This window comes from Guyanagaster necrorhizus (genome assembly GCF_019112545.1).
Source record: "Guyanagaster necrorhizus MCA 3950 unplaced genomic scaffold BT62scaffold_2, whole genome shotgun sequence".
Taxonomy (NCBI): domain Eukaryota; kingdom Fungi; phylum Basidiomycota; class Agaricomycetes; order Agaricales; family Physalacriaceae; genus Guyanagaster; species Guyanagaster necrorhizus.
In genome coordinates this window covers 2,352,509-2,367,457 of record NW_025064881.1, presented here as the reverse complement: position 1 = coordinate 2,367,457, position 14,949 = coordinate 2,352,509, and the positions used below count along the sequence as shown (strand labels likewise).

Genomic DNA, 14,949 nt, shown 5'->3' with positions numbered 1-14,949 from the left:
CAAATTGCATACTGATCTTCAAGAAGCAATGCCACTAGCCACGTGTGTTGCGGTCTACCCCAGCTTCCTTCCAGCTCATAGCTACCCTGGCTTGGAATGCTCAACACACACTTGCACGCTGAATTTTCAAGTCTTGCTTAGCGCCAGGATTGAATGGAAGATACCGAGCAAGCGTCTCGTGCTGGCCCTCATCGTTCATCCACAAGTGGTCTTTCGAAGGACTCAGCATCCCGTCATAATCGAATTCGTTTCTCGAGAGAGGAGGGGGATCTTTTGCCTTCGTTCGACTCTCCAAACAAGCTTCCATATGCTAAATTCCGTTCGATGCGACATCATTCTCCTCTTACTCCTCCGAAATCACTGGATGATGTACGACAGCGGGGACACTCTATGGACACCGGAAACCCGTCTTCAAGCACCTCACGAGTGAAGAGGACCTCGACCGCACACAGGAATGGATTTTCCCCCTTAGACAGAGCACCTAGTTTAGATTCCAGCCACTTGGCAGTAAACTCCTTTTCGGATGAGTATGATTTATGTGCGTGCTTTATATATATTTTTATGGACGACAATTTAACTGTAATGCATACCTCAGCTCATGAGGGTGAGCAATGTTTCAACAGGAACGAAAAGATTCTGACATTGTGCATAGACCCGCAAATCCTGCAGGATGTTCATCGAGCGGTGAAACTCAAAGCGCGGCGGGACGCCCGCATGAAAGAAAGCCCTAGGACTTTGCATCCTGCAAAGGCTCCTTCTGGGTCATCGTGGTCTAGCTCGTCGACGCGCCCGTTTCCGGTCTCTCCGTCGTCTTATGGGTCCCCCTTTGCCGGCGTCACACATCCCTCCGAGATCGACTTCAGTCCTTCGACAGGCAATGCACATGTTAATGTCGAGCCACACCCAATACCAACCTCCGTCGATAATGGCTCAACTCTAGACTGGGGTGGATCTAATCAGGGTGAAGACCGGACGGAGAGACGATGGACCCTTTCCATGAGCAAACGCAAAGGGAAGGAGAAGGAACCGCCCATCTCTGTGAACGCATTAGAGGCTCAAGAAAGTCAATACACTGGTATGGTATCTATGTCCTTTCTGTCTTTGATTTGACATGTTTTCAGTTAAACTTTCCCGAATAAAAACCGTCGCTTCCCCACAGACGAAACGCAAGCGAGACATTACCGCGAATCAGCTAGAAAGACAATACCGCCTGATATACAACTCTATAGCTCCAGATTCGCCTCCAGGTCACTATCACATCCTGGAAGTTGCCCGCTGGTGGGGAAATGTTAATGTCATGACACGCACCATCATAGAACAATCAGAGCCATTTACCTGGCTTAGGCACCTCGACACTCGTAAGATGCCAGTTCAGCAGCTTCACATGCCATGGCATCTCACTGCCCTCATAATGGAAGAGTACCTTGCTGCCGCTGCCGCTGCCAATCGTATGTCGACTCAGGTGCCTCCACTCCCACCTACCATTCCGGCTCCCAACTTTTCAATATCTACCATTCCCGAAAACTCCGCAATGTTTTCTCCGTATTCCTCTTCTCCTGACCAAAGCGATACAGCTCTACCACATTCTTCCCGCGCATCTTCACACTATTCACTAGGACCTTCTTTGACGAGAATCAAGTCCACCGATGGTCGAGTTTCCTTTGAGCCTCTCGTGGAACCAGTACGAGATTCTCTGGAAGTCGCTTCCCGAAGTGGAGATTCGGCTCTCAGCAGCCAGTATGGTCACGCGAGCTCCATCGGCGCTGTAGCTCCAAGTTCTAGCCCTTTCCACTTGCGACCGCGAACGTACAACAATCTCTCTCTCAATGATAGCGATGACGGGTCATCTGCTCACAACTCTCTTTCTGGACAATCGGACGACAACATGAAGAGAACAGTCATTCGTTCTCCGAAATTTGACCAGCCCCTCCGGGATACGCTGAACCTCAAGGAGCTAGGATTATCTTCGTCGTCTTCACCAAAACCAGAAAATACGAATACTATGTCCCTAGACGGAGCTTCCAGCATGCTGCAAAAGATAAGAACGCCACCGGTGCACTCTCGTCGCTCTTCTACTACTAATATTACTCGCGTCGGTCCTAAGGCAAGAGGCTCGTTAGCATTATCGCCTCCCGAAGATTCAGATACGGACGGAAATAAGAAGCGTCAACAAGACATAAATGACGCCCGATCAGCCCAGGAGTACAAGATGAAATCTCAGTGAGCATATCCCAGCCTTCTATGTTGACTACGGTGTTGAATAGCGACTATAGACTCCTGGAAGAGAGTGTAGCTCAGAACTTGCGTATAAGACAGCTACTAAATCGCGTCGCCACTGGGGTCAAAGAGTACGACGTGACTCAAAGTAATCTTATGACGCTGCTGGGTACACCTTACAAGGGCCTGCCTCCGGAATTGTTAGACACTTTCGGTCATGACCCTTCGGCGGTCACTACGAAAACCGGCCGTTATCGAGGGTGGCGAGCAGTTGATGACATTCACAATCGCGTCCTACGCCAGCGCGAGATATTCGAGGACTTTCTGGCCCACAACAGGAATGACACAGGATCTATTGTTGAAGAGGACGTTTTAGAAGATCCCATATGCGTTTTAAGGCAGTCGCTGAATACTTTGGCAGTCAATAAGGCTGCTGTAGCTTCCAAAGCAGAGGAGTTGGCGGAGCTGTTGAAGACGGTGCAAGAAACTCATCAGAAGGTCAAAGCTGATTATAAAGACACCGTTGCTCACACTTCCGTTGTATATCCTGAGGTATGCTCTGTTTTTGCGTACTGTTAAACTAGTCCTGATGTGTGCTGCTCAGCTATCTCGCATCGTCGCGCTAGAAGAAAGCTACAAAGACCAGTATCAGCATTTCTGGGAAATTGGCATGGACGCCCTGACATTCTTGCTTGATACGGTCACTCCATTTTGGCGGACGTACGGAAAGACCATCGGAGATGATTTCTCAGACTTCCTAATTGTCCCCCTCTATCGGAATGAATTTACCGGAGAGTCTAAAAGATATCCACTCACCCACGTTCCTGTTCGATCCTTTAGGCATTGGATAGTATTGATCGTCTTCTTTTACGGATCCATCGCTGTCACTATCCTTCAGGCTCGCACTGCCTTTACTTCGTCTGTTCATTGGGGTCTCCAATGGATACCATACGACGGCCTTCGATGGATTGCCATACCCTTCTTTGGGGTTGGCATTATTATCCAATGGTGTGCCGTCTTATTGGAGCTAGCTCTTGTATTAACGCAGGTAGGATCGTTATTATGGTGGCTAGGGTGGTCTGTAAATTTTTTTAATTAGTATTCATACATGCAACACTGGGGTTTTCGCATTGCTTTGCAATATTTATTTATACGGAGAATGTACAAGTATTATACAGTAGTTAAGAAATAAATATGAGCTAGCTTATCGGTTCTTGAGGCTCGGAATGTATCGGTGTACTGGTGGTATTCGGAGACGCAACATGGTTCGCTCCAAGCGGTGAGGCCCTGTACGTAGACGAACTAGGTGGCACAAAAGGCTGGGGGGGAATTCTAGGATAATACGGGCGGGATGGTGTTGGGTACCGCGCTGAGGGAATCTCAAGATTAGCCTTTCCTCCATCAACGCAAGGGCGACAGAATCCTGACGAAAGAAATGAGAATCGTGAGAGGAGGAGAGTGGAGATGTGCTTACTTCCACCAAGAATGAGAGGAACATCGGTTTGACCACAAGACATGCACCTAATTTGGGGAAGTTGTGCAACGGGTCTCGGAGCTGTCATCCGAGGTCGTTTTGGAGGCTTGGGTCCAGGCGCAGGCGCAGGCACATGAACGGGCGCTGGAGACGGTGTGGGGACCGGAGGACCAGTAGAAGGAGCGGATAACAAAGGGTTGGGGTGGATCCCTTGCATAGGTGAAACAGCTGGAGTATTTGCAGGTATAGTGACTGTTGAAGACTTTCGCTGCGCTGGTTTGCGTCTTGACCGAGTCCCTGATGATTGACTGGGCTTCAATAGCTTCATAGTGTACGAAGATGTGTTTGCCTATGGATGCGATGGAAATTTCAATAAAATTACCCCATTACCATCGCAGGCACTTACATTTTGTAACTGAGTTAAGAGAGACCCTGGTGATAGCTGGTGACCGAGGTACGATCTATGTGGCCTGTTCTTCATCTGAGAGAGAGATGAGCCGACAGAATTATTCTCGTGAGAATGGCGCACCAGTTCATCCAAAAAGACTCGACTCTCTCTCATCTTTTCTTCACCACCTCCCCAGCGTGACACCATATCCCATAGTGATAAAGGAGCTTTTATCAGCCGAAATGTCACCACTTCTCCTTTATCATCAGTGGGCGTCGCTGCTACTGTAGAATCCGACATGGGCGAAAGATATGTAGTAATCATGATATCGTAGGCCGTATCTGTCACACCGCTATCGATCTTTCTTTCACAGACAGCCCGACCCCTGGGCAATATCCATCGTTCAGATGAAGTCTCCTGGAATTCGAAAACGATATCGAATTCTTTTGCTGGCGGGGGTGGATGTGGCGGCAGTGGCATGACATTCTGTGATATTACAGCAGGCGAATGAGCCAGAGATTGAATGAGCAAGCCCAGTGTCTGCAGCTGATCTGGACTAGCTTTTCCGGCGGCTGCTAGTTGGAGCAGGTTGGCAAGAGTTGGATTAGACGATGCAGCAGAATTGACTTGGTGTATCAAGGCCGGTGTTATGATTGTAACTGAACTCAGGGAGGACAATAACGGCGCTGATGACTGGGAGTCATTAGGCTGAGGAGGTGGTGTTTTGGGGGCATTAGTAGTGTAAGAATTCCCGTAAGATGTCCAAGGGGCACTGCTAGAACCAATTGATTGATACGGCTGGTACGACTGAGAAGCCTGTGATTGAGGCTGAGGCTGGGAGGAAAGATAATGGACTTCTAAGAAAGTCGTTCCAGGAAAGATGTGGGGCCCAACTTCGAGGTCGCATGTTCCTCTGCTCTGGATGGTGTGTGTAGGTGGGCTAATGTCGGCAGTCTTCCCACCGCGTGATCGGCTGGAGAACTTTGGGAAGAAAGACAACCAACGATCTCGCGCTGGAATAAAGACTCAGACACCCGAAAATGATAATGAGAAGAGGTTGGGACCAACATTGCCGAAGAGACTGGCAAAGAACAAAACTGGGCCATAGTTAAGTATTGACTGGGGGTAAAAAGATATTTGAAGAACCTTTCGGATACACTCTTTAGATCTTCATCACCGTCGTGTTTTTCAACTTCCCATCTCGGTTTGCTGCCAACAGGCAGATCAATGACAGGGACAAGTCGATTCATGAAATCGTTGCTTGTCTTTGTGTGCCAAAAGCACCAAAGTAGATGGCCTAAACAAAGCAAGACTCCCATGAGCTTGGGCCTGCATTCGTATTGAAATGACGACCCGAGTTCGTGAGTGCAAACTTACTCTCTACCACACACTGTGTTCAGACACGCGCCACAGAAAAAGGAGGAGCAATATTCAGGCCTGCTATAAAGGCCAGGGCGCGCTCTACAGTTTCTGTTGAACCTTCAAGTCAACGGGATATTCGCGAATCAGATGCCCCCCCACAGACGTCCTTGGGATCAATAACTACGCTCCCGTCTGTCGATGTAACCGAGTCCAATCCTTCGCCTGAAAACCGCCAAGTCCAAAATTCATTTAGTTCTCCACCAGCGCTTTACTCTCAATCGTCCCGCAACTCCCAGGCACCTCCAGTCTTAGCCGTGTCTTCTACATCCGCGACTCGTGTAACCTCTTCAGTTCCTCCCCTAAATTCTTCCACCAAATTTCACCGATTTCTTCCCGATGCTGCAGCCCTGCCTGTCGTCGTTTCTGTGAATCAATCTAGCTCCTTCCCCTCTTCCCAGGCTATATCACAAGTACCAGAATCTTTTTTGCAACCCCAGGATCCGCCTACCTACATTGATCCTTCCTTGACCAGCACTTTTCCTATTGCCCCAGTCGTCCCCATTCCCGAATTCGGTACATTTGACCAGCAGCTGACAACATTTCAGCACATTCTGCATAATTCAGGTACTGGTAATGTTCCACAACTGGCCCTGGATGCTGAAAGCATACTGAAACCACCGCGACAATCTGCCAGGCGGAACGCAACCTCTGAAACGCCTGTTGCACTGGACTCACAACCACCGCAAGACAAGCATGTGCAAAATGGCATTGTGTCAACCGAAACGCGAGGAAAGCGTACTAAGAAGGACTTCCAGAAGGAGAGTCGGGAGCAGAAGCCGACTCGAAAGCGGAGGAAGTTGCAGAAAGAAGATAATATAGTTGAGCCTGAACTCGACTCTGGAACCCCAACTCCCAAAAGGCGGAGACGAAGCTCGAGTGCCAAACTTCCCCCGCGGAGAAAACGGTCACCGTCTTTACCTCCCTTCGACCCAAATATTGACCCTGGCGAAGAGATCGATCCAACTGTTGTGACTATGGCCCTTCTTTGTCAGGATACAGGTCAAGGTCGTATCAGCAGCAAAGCGGCCGAGATTCAAGGCAATCACACAGCCTGGAAAGCCCGGAATAGGGAGAGACGGGCAAGAATGAAAGTCCTGATGGAGAGGAAGAAATACGGACACCCGGAAAGTGACGAAGAGAGGGATTCGACAGAAGTCAATGCCAATAAGCAAGGTTCTGCAGAGCTGCCTTCGACCCCTACTGGCCCCGTTGCATCCTCATCTGCTGCAATAGATGAGACGGGTAATGGTTTCGATTATTCCCAGGGTTTAACCACCAGTCGTTACAACGTTCAGGTGCGAATTGGGCCAAACGGGGAAACTATTATCGACGAGGAATCATTGACCGTTGACCGCGACGAAAACGACGAGACTGAGAATTACACTCACGTCATAGAGTCGGATACTACTAAATTTACGAACTCTGGCACATATGGGAAGCGATTCCGTGGCTCTCGGTGGAGTGCAGAAGAGACAGAATTGTTCTATGATGTAAGCTTAATTCATAAGTTTGCATTTCATTGGGCTCATGCATTTTTCCAGGCTCTCTCGCAATACGGGGAAAACTACGAACTCATCGCCTATGTTTTACCTGGCCGTGACCGGAAGTCTTGCAAGAACAAGTTCAAGACGGAAGACAAGAAGAACCATGCACGGATCAATTATTGCTTGAACCATAGCAAGCCGGTTGGTATGTCAGCAGCGTTATATTGCCTCTACCCGTGCTAAAGGTTGCCAAGATGTGGGAACGCTTTCGCGTATGACGGGGAAGGATTTCTCTGGTCCAGTGCCACAAATCTTGGCGCCAACGCCAGCCATGCCAGTTGCCGACAGACAGAGTGCTCCTGATTCAGCTATGGCATCTACACATACAACACCAACAATCAGGAAACGTAGTCAAAGTCGGAAACCAGTCGTTACTGATGACATTCAAATCGTCGGTCAAGCTGACAGTTTTGACAACTCATGATGTGTCTTCCGCGGGATTTGTGTTAACACATTAAACTTATACACGTTTTATCGTTATTTTCTTTCGTATGAGTAGTAGAAACATAGAAGTTTATAGGTAACGAATTGCACACAGCAGAATACAAAATTGCGGTGATCATTGCAAATGCCGACTATGACGCACGATGACGCCAATTCGTTTTGCTTCCACTTCCCCTTCACTCATGGCTGAAAAAGTTGTTATTTGCGGGGCTGGATTCATTGGTTTGTGAACCCGGTGAATTGTTATTCGTCATCTTCATACGCTTATTTTTTTTCCAGGTAAACAGATTGCTCGAACATTGACAAGGAGTCAGAAGCTCAATTTTTGTGTGCAGCTGTCATCCCGTCACCCCCAGAAGTCCTACGATCAATTAAAGGAATCTATTCCGTGCGGCACGCTGCTCTCGCCTGTCTCTGTCGATGTGCGAGATATGTCCTCTCTTGCAGCTGCTTTCGAAAAATCCAGTCTGGTTATCTCCCTCATCGGTATCATGCATGGCTCTCCTAAAGACTTTGAGGACATACAGTGGAGGGGAGCTTCGAACGTTGCAAAAGCCGCTCAGTCTGTCGGAGCCAAATTGGTACATTTTAGCAGCATCGGCGCAGATCCTTCGAGTAGCATTCCATACACGAGGACTAAAGGACTCGGCGAGATTTCTGTCTTAGAGCATTGCCCAAGTGCAACTGTCATTCGGCCAAGTCTCGTATTCGGTCCAGAGGATGATTTCTTCAATGTGTGTTTCTGAAAGAAAACTGTCTTTGTTTCTGACATATCAACAGCGATTCTCGCGTTTATCCCAGCTGCTGCCATTTTTGCCCGTTTTCGGTGGTGGCACCAGCAGGTTCCAGCCTGTTTACGTCGAAGACTTGGCGCGCGCTGTCGAGATTATTGCGACTGCCGACACTCAAGTGAAAAAAGAGGTGTACGGTAAAATAATTGAGGCCGGAGGGCCCGATGGTGAGCAAATTATAATCACCCTGATCATCTTAAACTGACTGTTTCTCTCAGTTTTTACTTACCGAGAACTCATGAGCCTCGTCCTCAAGTATAATGGCCGACATCGTCCTATAGTCTCTCTGCCTTTCTTTGTTGGACAAGTCCAAGGTTTTTTCTTGGAGAAATTGCCCTTCAATATGTTCACAGTCACTCGCGCACAGGTAAAGCACTGGTGTTTAACCACATTCTCATTCAGGACTTATTTGAGAGCTGATTCTGGCTTTTATCTAGATTGAACAGCTCAAATCCGACAACGTCGTCCAAGATGTGGAAGGTTCTTTGAATTTCGTTTCCTTCGAAAAGCTGTTAAGAACGTACTGCGAACCTCCACGATCCGTCCATGACGTCTTGCCTGGCTATCTTCGATGACGCAAGATCTATTATTGGTTTCTGGACAATTTGAAACGATCATGTTGTATTTTCAGAATTTATTTCAATTTGCGCCCCCGCACTTCCATCGACAATCACCATGATATCGATAGACGAAGTCCACTAAAGCAGCCGTTATCCAGCATCAAGCTTGCGTTGCCATAATGTCTGTACGTGCGCTGACGTGAGGCTCGGGCGATCTTTTCCGATTCAATGCTTTCGGCCGTGTTCTATGAAACAACAATTGTCATTAACTTGAATCCCTGGAGCTTAGTCATTGACCTCTTTCTTCCTTGCACCACAGCACGGTCACAACAAGTCGACATGCAGAGTGACCCTAGACCTATGGAGAGCGCCGATCTTTCAACGATTGGAATGCCTCAGTCTGCGCCTGAAAACACGACAGTCTCCCTAAGGGCACCGCAAGAGACAGAGAAACCGTACAGCGTGTATTCCACAAAAGAGAAATGGTTCATCGTAGCACTAGTTGCATTTGCCGGATTATTCAGGTAAGTATATTCAGTGGAGATTCTTGCGCATTAATTACTTTCTCACTTCCATATCATCGCTGCAGTCCATTAACTGCCAATATCTATCTTCCAGCTATTCCTGTTTTGACTGTGGATTTCAAGAAATCGACGGAGCTCGTAAATATAACGGTCAGTTCCTTTCGGTCGCAATAGGGTCTCTCTGAATCTCATACCGTTTTAGGTTACAGTGTACATGGTCTTCCAGGGCTTGTGTAAGTTTTTACTCTACATGTCTTTGCAATCTAGCACATTCATAAACAAGGGAAATGGATCATTAGCTCCTATGCTTTTTGGAACTATGGCTGATCAAGTTGGAAGACGACCAATGTTTGCAGCGTGCCTACTGATCTTGTCGTTATCTTGCATTGGATTGGCCCTTGTACCCACTTCTGCTTACTGGCTCCTCGTTGTGCTTAGGTGTGTGCAAGCCGCCGGGTCTGCTAGTACTATTGCCTTAGGTAAACCTATTTCGATATTTCGTTTCTGTTGGCTATTACCTAATAGTGACCAAAGGTGTGGGCACTATCGGAGATATCGCAGCTCCGGCAGAACGTGGTGGGTTCTATGGTCTGTATAATCTGGGACCTATGGTAAGCCCTATGGTCATAGCTGACGGTTCGACTTCATCACATTCAGTTTGGGCCATGCATCGGGCCAGTCATAGGTGGAGCTCTCTCAAATGGCTTAGGTTGGAGGTAATCGGTTCCAAGATAATCATAACCATGAAGAGCTCACTTATCGTTTGAGATCTATATTTTGGTTCCTATGTATCTCCTCCGTCGCATGCGTCGTTATCATTGTTCTGTGCGTCGCCAAGCCACACAATGTGATTCATTACTTATCACCCTTATGTAGATTCCTCCCCGAAACACTACGGTCTCTTGTAGGAGACGGAAGTGCGGTCTCCTCGAAAATCTATCGACCTTTAATTCGACTTGTTGGGAAATCAACTTCTGATCCCTCTTTTGCAAGGCCACTACCTACACCTTTTCGTAATCCTCTTCGGATTTTGAATAACTTCGATATTGTCGTGGTTTTGAGCGTCAATGCGGTCATCAATTCTTTGTATTACGGAGTAACTGCATCAATGTCGACGCTTTTCAGTGAAGCTTATCCTTCCTTGAATCAAACTCAAATCGGTCTTTGCTACCTGGCTATTGGGGGAGGGATGCTTTTTGGATCGTCTGTGCTAGGCCGCGTGCTAGATCAGGGATATGGAAGGTTGCGAAAGTCAGTGATAGCTGCTCAGGGCCCAGGTAATTTAGAGAAAAGCGACACTGGAATCGAAGACATCTTTCCTATTGAGAAGGTAGAGCCTTTTCTATACTCAACCACCGTAGACACTCATGGCGTTATTAAGGCTCGACTTGGACTGGTTCCCTTCAGCATGCTAATATTTGCGGCATGTTGCGCTGGATATGGCTGGTGCGTCCAAGAGCGAGTGAATCTTGCAGGGCCGCTACTGCTGCAAGTAGCCAGTGAGAATGTTTTCTATTTCTTTTTTAATACAAATACTAAATTTCGAAGTCGGCTTCACGACCATGGGAATCATGACCTCGACACAAACGCTTCTTGTCGATCTGATGCCTTCACAAAGTTCATCTGTTACAGCGTGTGTAAGTGAAAAAATGTTGCTTAACTATCTGCGTACTAATACTGCTGAATAATTCTTAATTTTCATTCAGAACAACTTCATTCGCTGTGTCGCGGGAGCTGTGCTTGTTTCTACGATGGATCTCCTTCTCAGAGCGCTTGGTCCCGGGTGGACTTACATTCTGCTGGCTGGGATCTGTGTGTTGACGATTCCTCTCGTTTACTTGACTATCCAAATTGGTCCACCTCGGCGTATCAAACGAAGACGGGCATTATTAACTGCTCCGACACAGTAGACTTGTTGGGGCTATGCGTACCTCGGCTCAACTGAGCCTCCACATTTATAGTTTTGTGTCCCTTCACCTTCTTGACATATTCATATACTTCTCTCACTCCCCAGAGCACTGCAGAGCATTCCCGAAGGTCATAGCTACAATCAAGTCTGAGCTTTTACAGGCGTATATATTGGGAGTAGTAAGAATTCAACTTTTGTTTTACCAACTATCACTTGTGTGAACTCGAGCTTCCTCGTCGAGATACGTTTAGCGCTTTCTGACCTCGAATCTCACCGACCCAGGTGTGAACCTAGGCTCTGTTATGGGCCAGACTATGGAATACAAGACTGGTACGCTCCGGTTATACACCGGTTATATCAATACCCGGTATTTACACATATACGTTCTTACTATATAAGGAGACAAAATATTCTCATATAAAAGTATTAATCAATGTCCAGATATTAGCTAATTGAAAACTAACATATAAAGCGGTAGAGGGGTATCGGGGGATCTAAGGCACCAGTCTTGTATTCCATACCGGACAATCCGATAGCCTTTGTGACATCAAATCTCAACGAGATGTAATCGGTAACCATTCGCTCTGTCATGTCCAAGCGTCGTCCACCACTTGCATCCCCTGGTACTAAACGTAGAAAAGTCGCTGACCAGACTCAGATTGACTCTTTTTTCTCCCCCCAAAAATCAACCTTGAATCTGTCCAAGTCCCTTGCAAGTCCGTCCGTAAAGCGAGGCTCGCAAAGTTCCATACCCAAGAGCAATAAAGGATCCTCGAGTCAATCAGAAACGTCCTCTACTGCCCGAGAGGTTGTCGATGTTGATTCATGGGATTCCGGGTTCGTGCGTTCTGTTTCGGGTGTTGAGCCCGGCGTCTTAGGCCCCATACATGATTCCTTACCTGTCACAAAGCCCTCAGTATTGGTGATGACTTTGAGCAGGGATGAAGAAGACTTTCGACATCCACCCTATGAAACACTTTCGCAGGATGTGTCGCTATTCAAGTCGGACCCGTCGTTGTTTTTCCCACCGAATCATATCGGAACAACTAAAAATTCCTCTGTACCTTACGCGTTTCTCGCAAACACACTTTCCGAAGTGGCGAGAACTCGCTCGCGCATTTCCATTATCAATTCGCTAACAAATGCATTTCGCATCATTCTTATGCACGATCCTATATCGCTACTTCCGGCTATTTATTTGCTCTCCAATACTTTGTCGCCTCCATACATCCAAACTGAGCTAGGTTTAGGGCCATCTACCATCTCTCAATCGATCCAACACGTCTCTGGCCTACCATCTTCCGCCCTTAGAAAGTTATACAATAAGACTGGCGATCCAGGAGATGTTGCAGTCGAGGCGAAATCGAACATGCGAACATTGTTGCCCCATCCTCCATTGCTTGTTCCTTATGTATACGAGGCTCTCCTGAAAATCTCAAAGAGTAAAGGTCAAGGAGCCTCGAAACAGAGGCAAAGCATCGCTGAGAAGCTCTTGGTGTCGGCGAAAGGAGAGGAAACACGCTTCCTGGTCCGCACTTTATGCCAAAATCTTCGTGTTGGGGCAGTGAGAACGTCGATTCTGACGGCGCTAGCAAGGGCCATTGTACTGACGCCGCTCGACTCCCAGTTGAAGTTCGCGATCCCAGAGCATTCTACCTGGTATGCCACTAAGACCTTATTAGACGCCGCCTGTCCTGTCATGGAAGGCAAATCTAATTCGGCTCGGGACGTTTTATATGGGAAATTCAAAAACGCTGAGACTCTGATTCGCCAGATCTTCTGCCAGCATCCCAATTATGATCATATAATAAAGGGACTCTTCGAAGTTAGGCTGGATGGTCTTGCAGAGAAAGTGCCTCTGGCCGTCGGTAAGAACTATTGGTACTTTTTCTTGATATGATCTGATCAGTGTCAGGTGTTCCTTTGTATCCCAACCTTGGTAGTCCCATACGATCTTTGGATGAGATCTACGAGCGTCTGGGCGACCTCCCTTTCACTGCAGAATTCAAGTACGACGGGCAAAGAGCGCAGATACATGCTTGGAAACCTACAGATGACGTCGTAAAGGTTAGCATATTTTCCCGTCATCTGGAAGATATGTCAAGTAAAGTAAGTTGGCATAGTGCCCGTAAAGGAGCTCTAACAGAGACCATTTTTCAGTATCCTGATGTTGTTGCTCTCGTCGAGCGCATGTTATTGTCATCAAAAGCACAGAATTTCATCATGGACTCAGAGATAGTCGCCATTGACCCTAGCGACGGAAGCCTACGCACTTTTCAAGAATTGTCTACCCGTGCGCGTAAAGACGTAAACTTGTCTGACGTTCAAGTTCCAGTGTGCGTCTTTGGATTCGATTTGATGTATCTGGATGGGAAGGTGTGTATCTTCCGTCTTGCTACCAGATTGTCAGAATAATTTTGTTTGTATTTCTATATTTCTAGAAGCTACTAGAAACAGACTTTCGTCATCGACGTGCACTCCTCCAAACGCGATTCTCCCCACTGAACATGGGAACTAAGGAACGGACTCGTTTCGATCACGTCGAACGATGCGAAAGTGTCGATGGACGTCTAGCCGTTGAAGCCTTTTGGGCGAAAGCTATTGATAGTCGTAGCGAGGGCTTGATGATTAAAGTCCGTGGCCCAGAACTCTTGACCACCTTTCGAGAATTATCTCACGGACGCTTCACAGCTGCTGGACACAGAAATACCTGAGTATACCCCTGATAAGGAGACGGGCTCGAACAAGAAGCCTCTCTTTGCTACATACAATGCAGACAAGCGCACATATGCATGGATGAAATTGAAGAAGGATTATGTTATGGAAGGTGGGGTCTCTGATTCGTTGGACCTCATTCCAATCGGTGCTTGGAATGGTAATGGTCGAAAAGCGAAGTTCTGGAGCCCCATCCTCCTCGCTATGTGGAACCCAAGTTCGGGACGTGCCACTGCGGTCTGCAAGTGCATGTCAGGTATGTTATACGTCTGCATGATTTGGCCAAGCTCATCGGCTTTCAGGATTCAGTGACACTTTCTACAAGGTATGTTCGTGCGTCGCCTGTGTCTCTCATATTAACTGAAGGAGAACAAAGGATGTCACTGATCGGTATACTTTAACGGAAGATTCAGACGTTTGTTCACAAAAGCCCCTTTGGGATTGCGAGCTAGGCGGTAGGTCCATCCCTGTGATGTTCCTTAGCTGGGCTAAAGTGGTATGTGTAGGCTTTCGACCTGATGTTTACTTTAAGCCACAAGAAGTATGGGAGATACGAGGGGCGGAGTAAGTTTTTCCTGCTCAAATGCATCAGTTACAACTCAGCTTGCTGTTTAGTATTACCATCAGCCCAGTCTCTATTGCAGCTAAAGGATTGGTCTCTAGTACGAAAGGCCTTAGTCTCCGATTCCCCCGCTTCATCAAGATCAGGGAAGACAAAGGAATATCACAAGCGAGTACACCCCAATTCCTTGCTGACATGTACACAAGTCAGCAAGGAAGGTCAGGAAGGAAAGGGGGCCATGATGAAGGCGACTTGGTTGACATCGATGTTAGTTGCTCGGGTGCTGAAGAGGAGGACGAAGGGGAAGAAGAGGAGGGGTAGTCGTTTACTCGGGATCATATTTTACGATCCAAGTCTCTGCAGATGGAATGACTATATGTAATTGTGAGACCAGTATTT

The 14,949-nt window shown here is 47.4% G+C and overlaps 6 protein-coding genes across 6 annotated transcripts; 5 read left to right on the top strand and 1 right to left on the bottom strand.

Annotated features, from left to right (window-relative positions):
• The first annotated feature begins 34 nt into the window (after nucleotides 1-34).
• BT62DRAFT_299890 (uncharacterized protein) lies at nucleotides 35-3,364 on the top strand. Its single transcript, XM_043180411.1, has 7 exons — nucleotides 35-538; nucleotides 596-604; nucleotides 653-1,075; nucleotides 1,122-2,220; nucleotides 2,274-2,769; nucleotides 2,822-3,225; nucleotides 3,270-3,364. Exons 1-7 carry the CDS (start codon nucleotides 154-156, stop codon nucleotides 3,310-3,312), a joined length of 2,859 nt encoding a protein of 952 aa, XP_043045858.1. The 5' UTR covers nucleotides 35-153; the 3' UTR covers nucleotides 3,313-3,364.
• Nucleotides 3,330-5,330, bottom strand: BT62DRAFT_1071504 (uncharacterized protein; the record flags this gene model as incomplete). Its single annotated transcript, XM_043178767.1, has 6 exons — nucleotides 3,330-3,640; nucleotides 3,692-4,040; nucleotides 4,098-4,172; nucleotides 4,221-5,092; nucleotides 5,148-5,176; nucleotides 5,226-5,330. Coding segments are annotated over 6 exons (1,654 nt in total), but the record flags the coding sequence as incomplete, so codon positions are not given.
• Nucleotides 5,331-5,378: 48 nt separating this feature from the next.
• On the top strand, nucleotides 5,379-7,619 carry BT62DRAFT_1071503 (uncharacterized protein). Its single transcript, XM_043178766.1, has 4 exons — nucleotides 5,379-5,440; nucleotides 5,493-6,991; nucleotides 7,043-7,190; nucleotides 7,240-7,619. The coding sequence occupies exons 1-4, from the start codon at nucleotides 5,425-5,427 to the stop codon at nucleotides 7,467-7,469; spliced, it is 1,893 nt and encodes a 630-aa protein (XP_043045856.1). The 5' UTR covers nucleotides 5,379-5,424; the 3' UTR covers nucleotides 7,470-7,619.
• A 13-nt stretch (nucleotides 7,620-7,632) lies between these two features.
• Nucleotides 7,633-8,948, top strand: BT62DRAFT_1071502 (NAD(P)-binding protein; the record flags this gene model as incomplete). The annotated part of the gene is made up of 5 exons (XM_043178765.1): nucleotides 7,633-7,711; nucleotides 7,769-8,223; nucleotides 8,270-8,447; nucleotides 8,499-8,647; nucleotides 8,718-8,948. 5 exons carry the CDS (start codon nucleotides 7,633-7,635, stop codon nucleotides 8,853-8,855), a joined length of 999 nt encoding a protein of 332 aa, XP_043045855.1. The 3' UTR covers nucleotides 8,856-8,948.
• A 282-nt stretch (nucleotides 8,949-9,230) lies between these two features.
• BT62DRAFT_977880 (MFS general substrate transporter) lies at nucleotides 9,231-11,274 on the top strand (the record flags this gene model as incomplete). The annotated part of the gene is made up of 11 exons (XM_043189307.1): nucleotides 9,231-9,364; nucleotides 9,430-9,514; nucleotides 9,567-9,597; nucleotides 9,664-9,843; nucleotides 9,899-9,975; nucleotides 10,022-10,080; nucleotides 10,133-10,189; nucleotides 10,241-10,694; nucleotides 10,746-10,863; nucleotides 10,913-11,001; nucleotides 11,071-11,274. The coding sequence occupies 11 exons, from the start codon at nucleotides 9,231-9,233 to the stop codon at nucleotides 11,272-11,274; spliced, it is 1,488 nt and encodes a 495-aa protein (XP_043045854.1).
• A 481-nt stretch (nucleotides 11,275-11,755) lies between these two features.
• Nucleotides 11,756-14,945, top strand: BT62DRAFT_984230 (ATP-dependent DNA ligase). The gene is made up of 11 exons (XM_043189840.1): nucleotides 11,756-12,114; nucleotides 12,139-12,189; nucleotides 12,277-13,141; nucleotides 13,189-13,382; nucleotides 13,434-13,649; nucleotides 13,715-13,906; nucleotides 13,965-14,244; nucleotides 14,291-14,313; nucleotides 14,365-14,443; nucleotides 14,495-14,552; nucleotides 14,604-14,945. The coding sequence occupies exons 1-11, from the start codon at nucleotides 11,863-11,865 to the stop codon at nucleotides 14,869-14,871; spliced, it is 2,478 nt and encodes an 825-aa protein (XP_043045853.1). The 5' UTR covers nucleotides 11,756-11,862; the 3' UTR covers nucleotides 14,872-14,945.
• Nucleotides 14,946-14,949: the final 4 nt, after the last annotated feature.

Coding starts and splice junctions, on each gene's coding strand:
- BT62DRAFT_984230 (XM_043189840.1), top strand. CDS start 11,863: ATGTCCAAGCGTCGTCCACCACTTGCATCCCCTGGTACTAAACGTAGA. Junction 13,383..13,433: donor TGGAAGATATGTCAAGTAAA/GTAAGTTGGCAT, acceptor ACCATTTTTCAG/TATCCTGATGTTGTTGCTCT. Junction 14,314..14,364: donor TCAGTGACACTTTCTACAAG/GTATGTTCGTGC, acceptor AGGAGAACAAAG/GATGTCACTGATCGGTATAC.
- BT62DRAFT_1071503 (XM_043178766.1), top strand. Junction 6,992..7,042: donor AGACAGAATTGTTCTATGAT/GTAAGCTTAATT, acceptor GCATTTTTCCAG/GCTCTCTCGCAATACGGGGA. Junction 7,191..7,239: donor GAACCATAGCAAGCCGGTTG/GTATGTCAGCAG, acceptor AAGGTTGCCAAG/ATGTGGGAACGCTTTCGCGT.
- BT62DRAFT_299890 (XM_043180411.1), top strand. CDS start 154: ATGGAAGATACCGAGCAAGCGTCTCGTGCTGGCCCTCATCGTTCATCC. Junction 1,076..1,121: donor TCAAGAAAGTCAATACACTG/GTATGGTATCTA, acceptor ACATGTTTTCAG/TTAAACTTTCCCGAATAAAA. Junction 2,770..2,821: donor CTTCCGTTGTATATCCTGAG/GTATGCTCTGTT, acceptor TGTGCTGCTCAG/CTATCTCGCATCGTCGCGCT.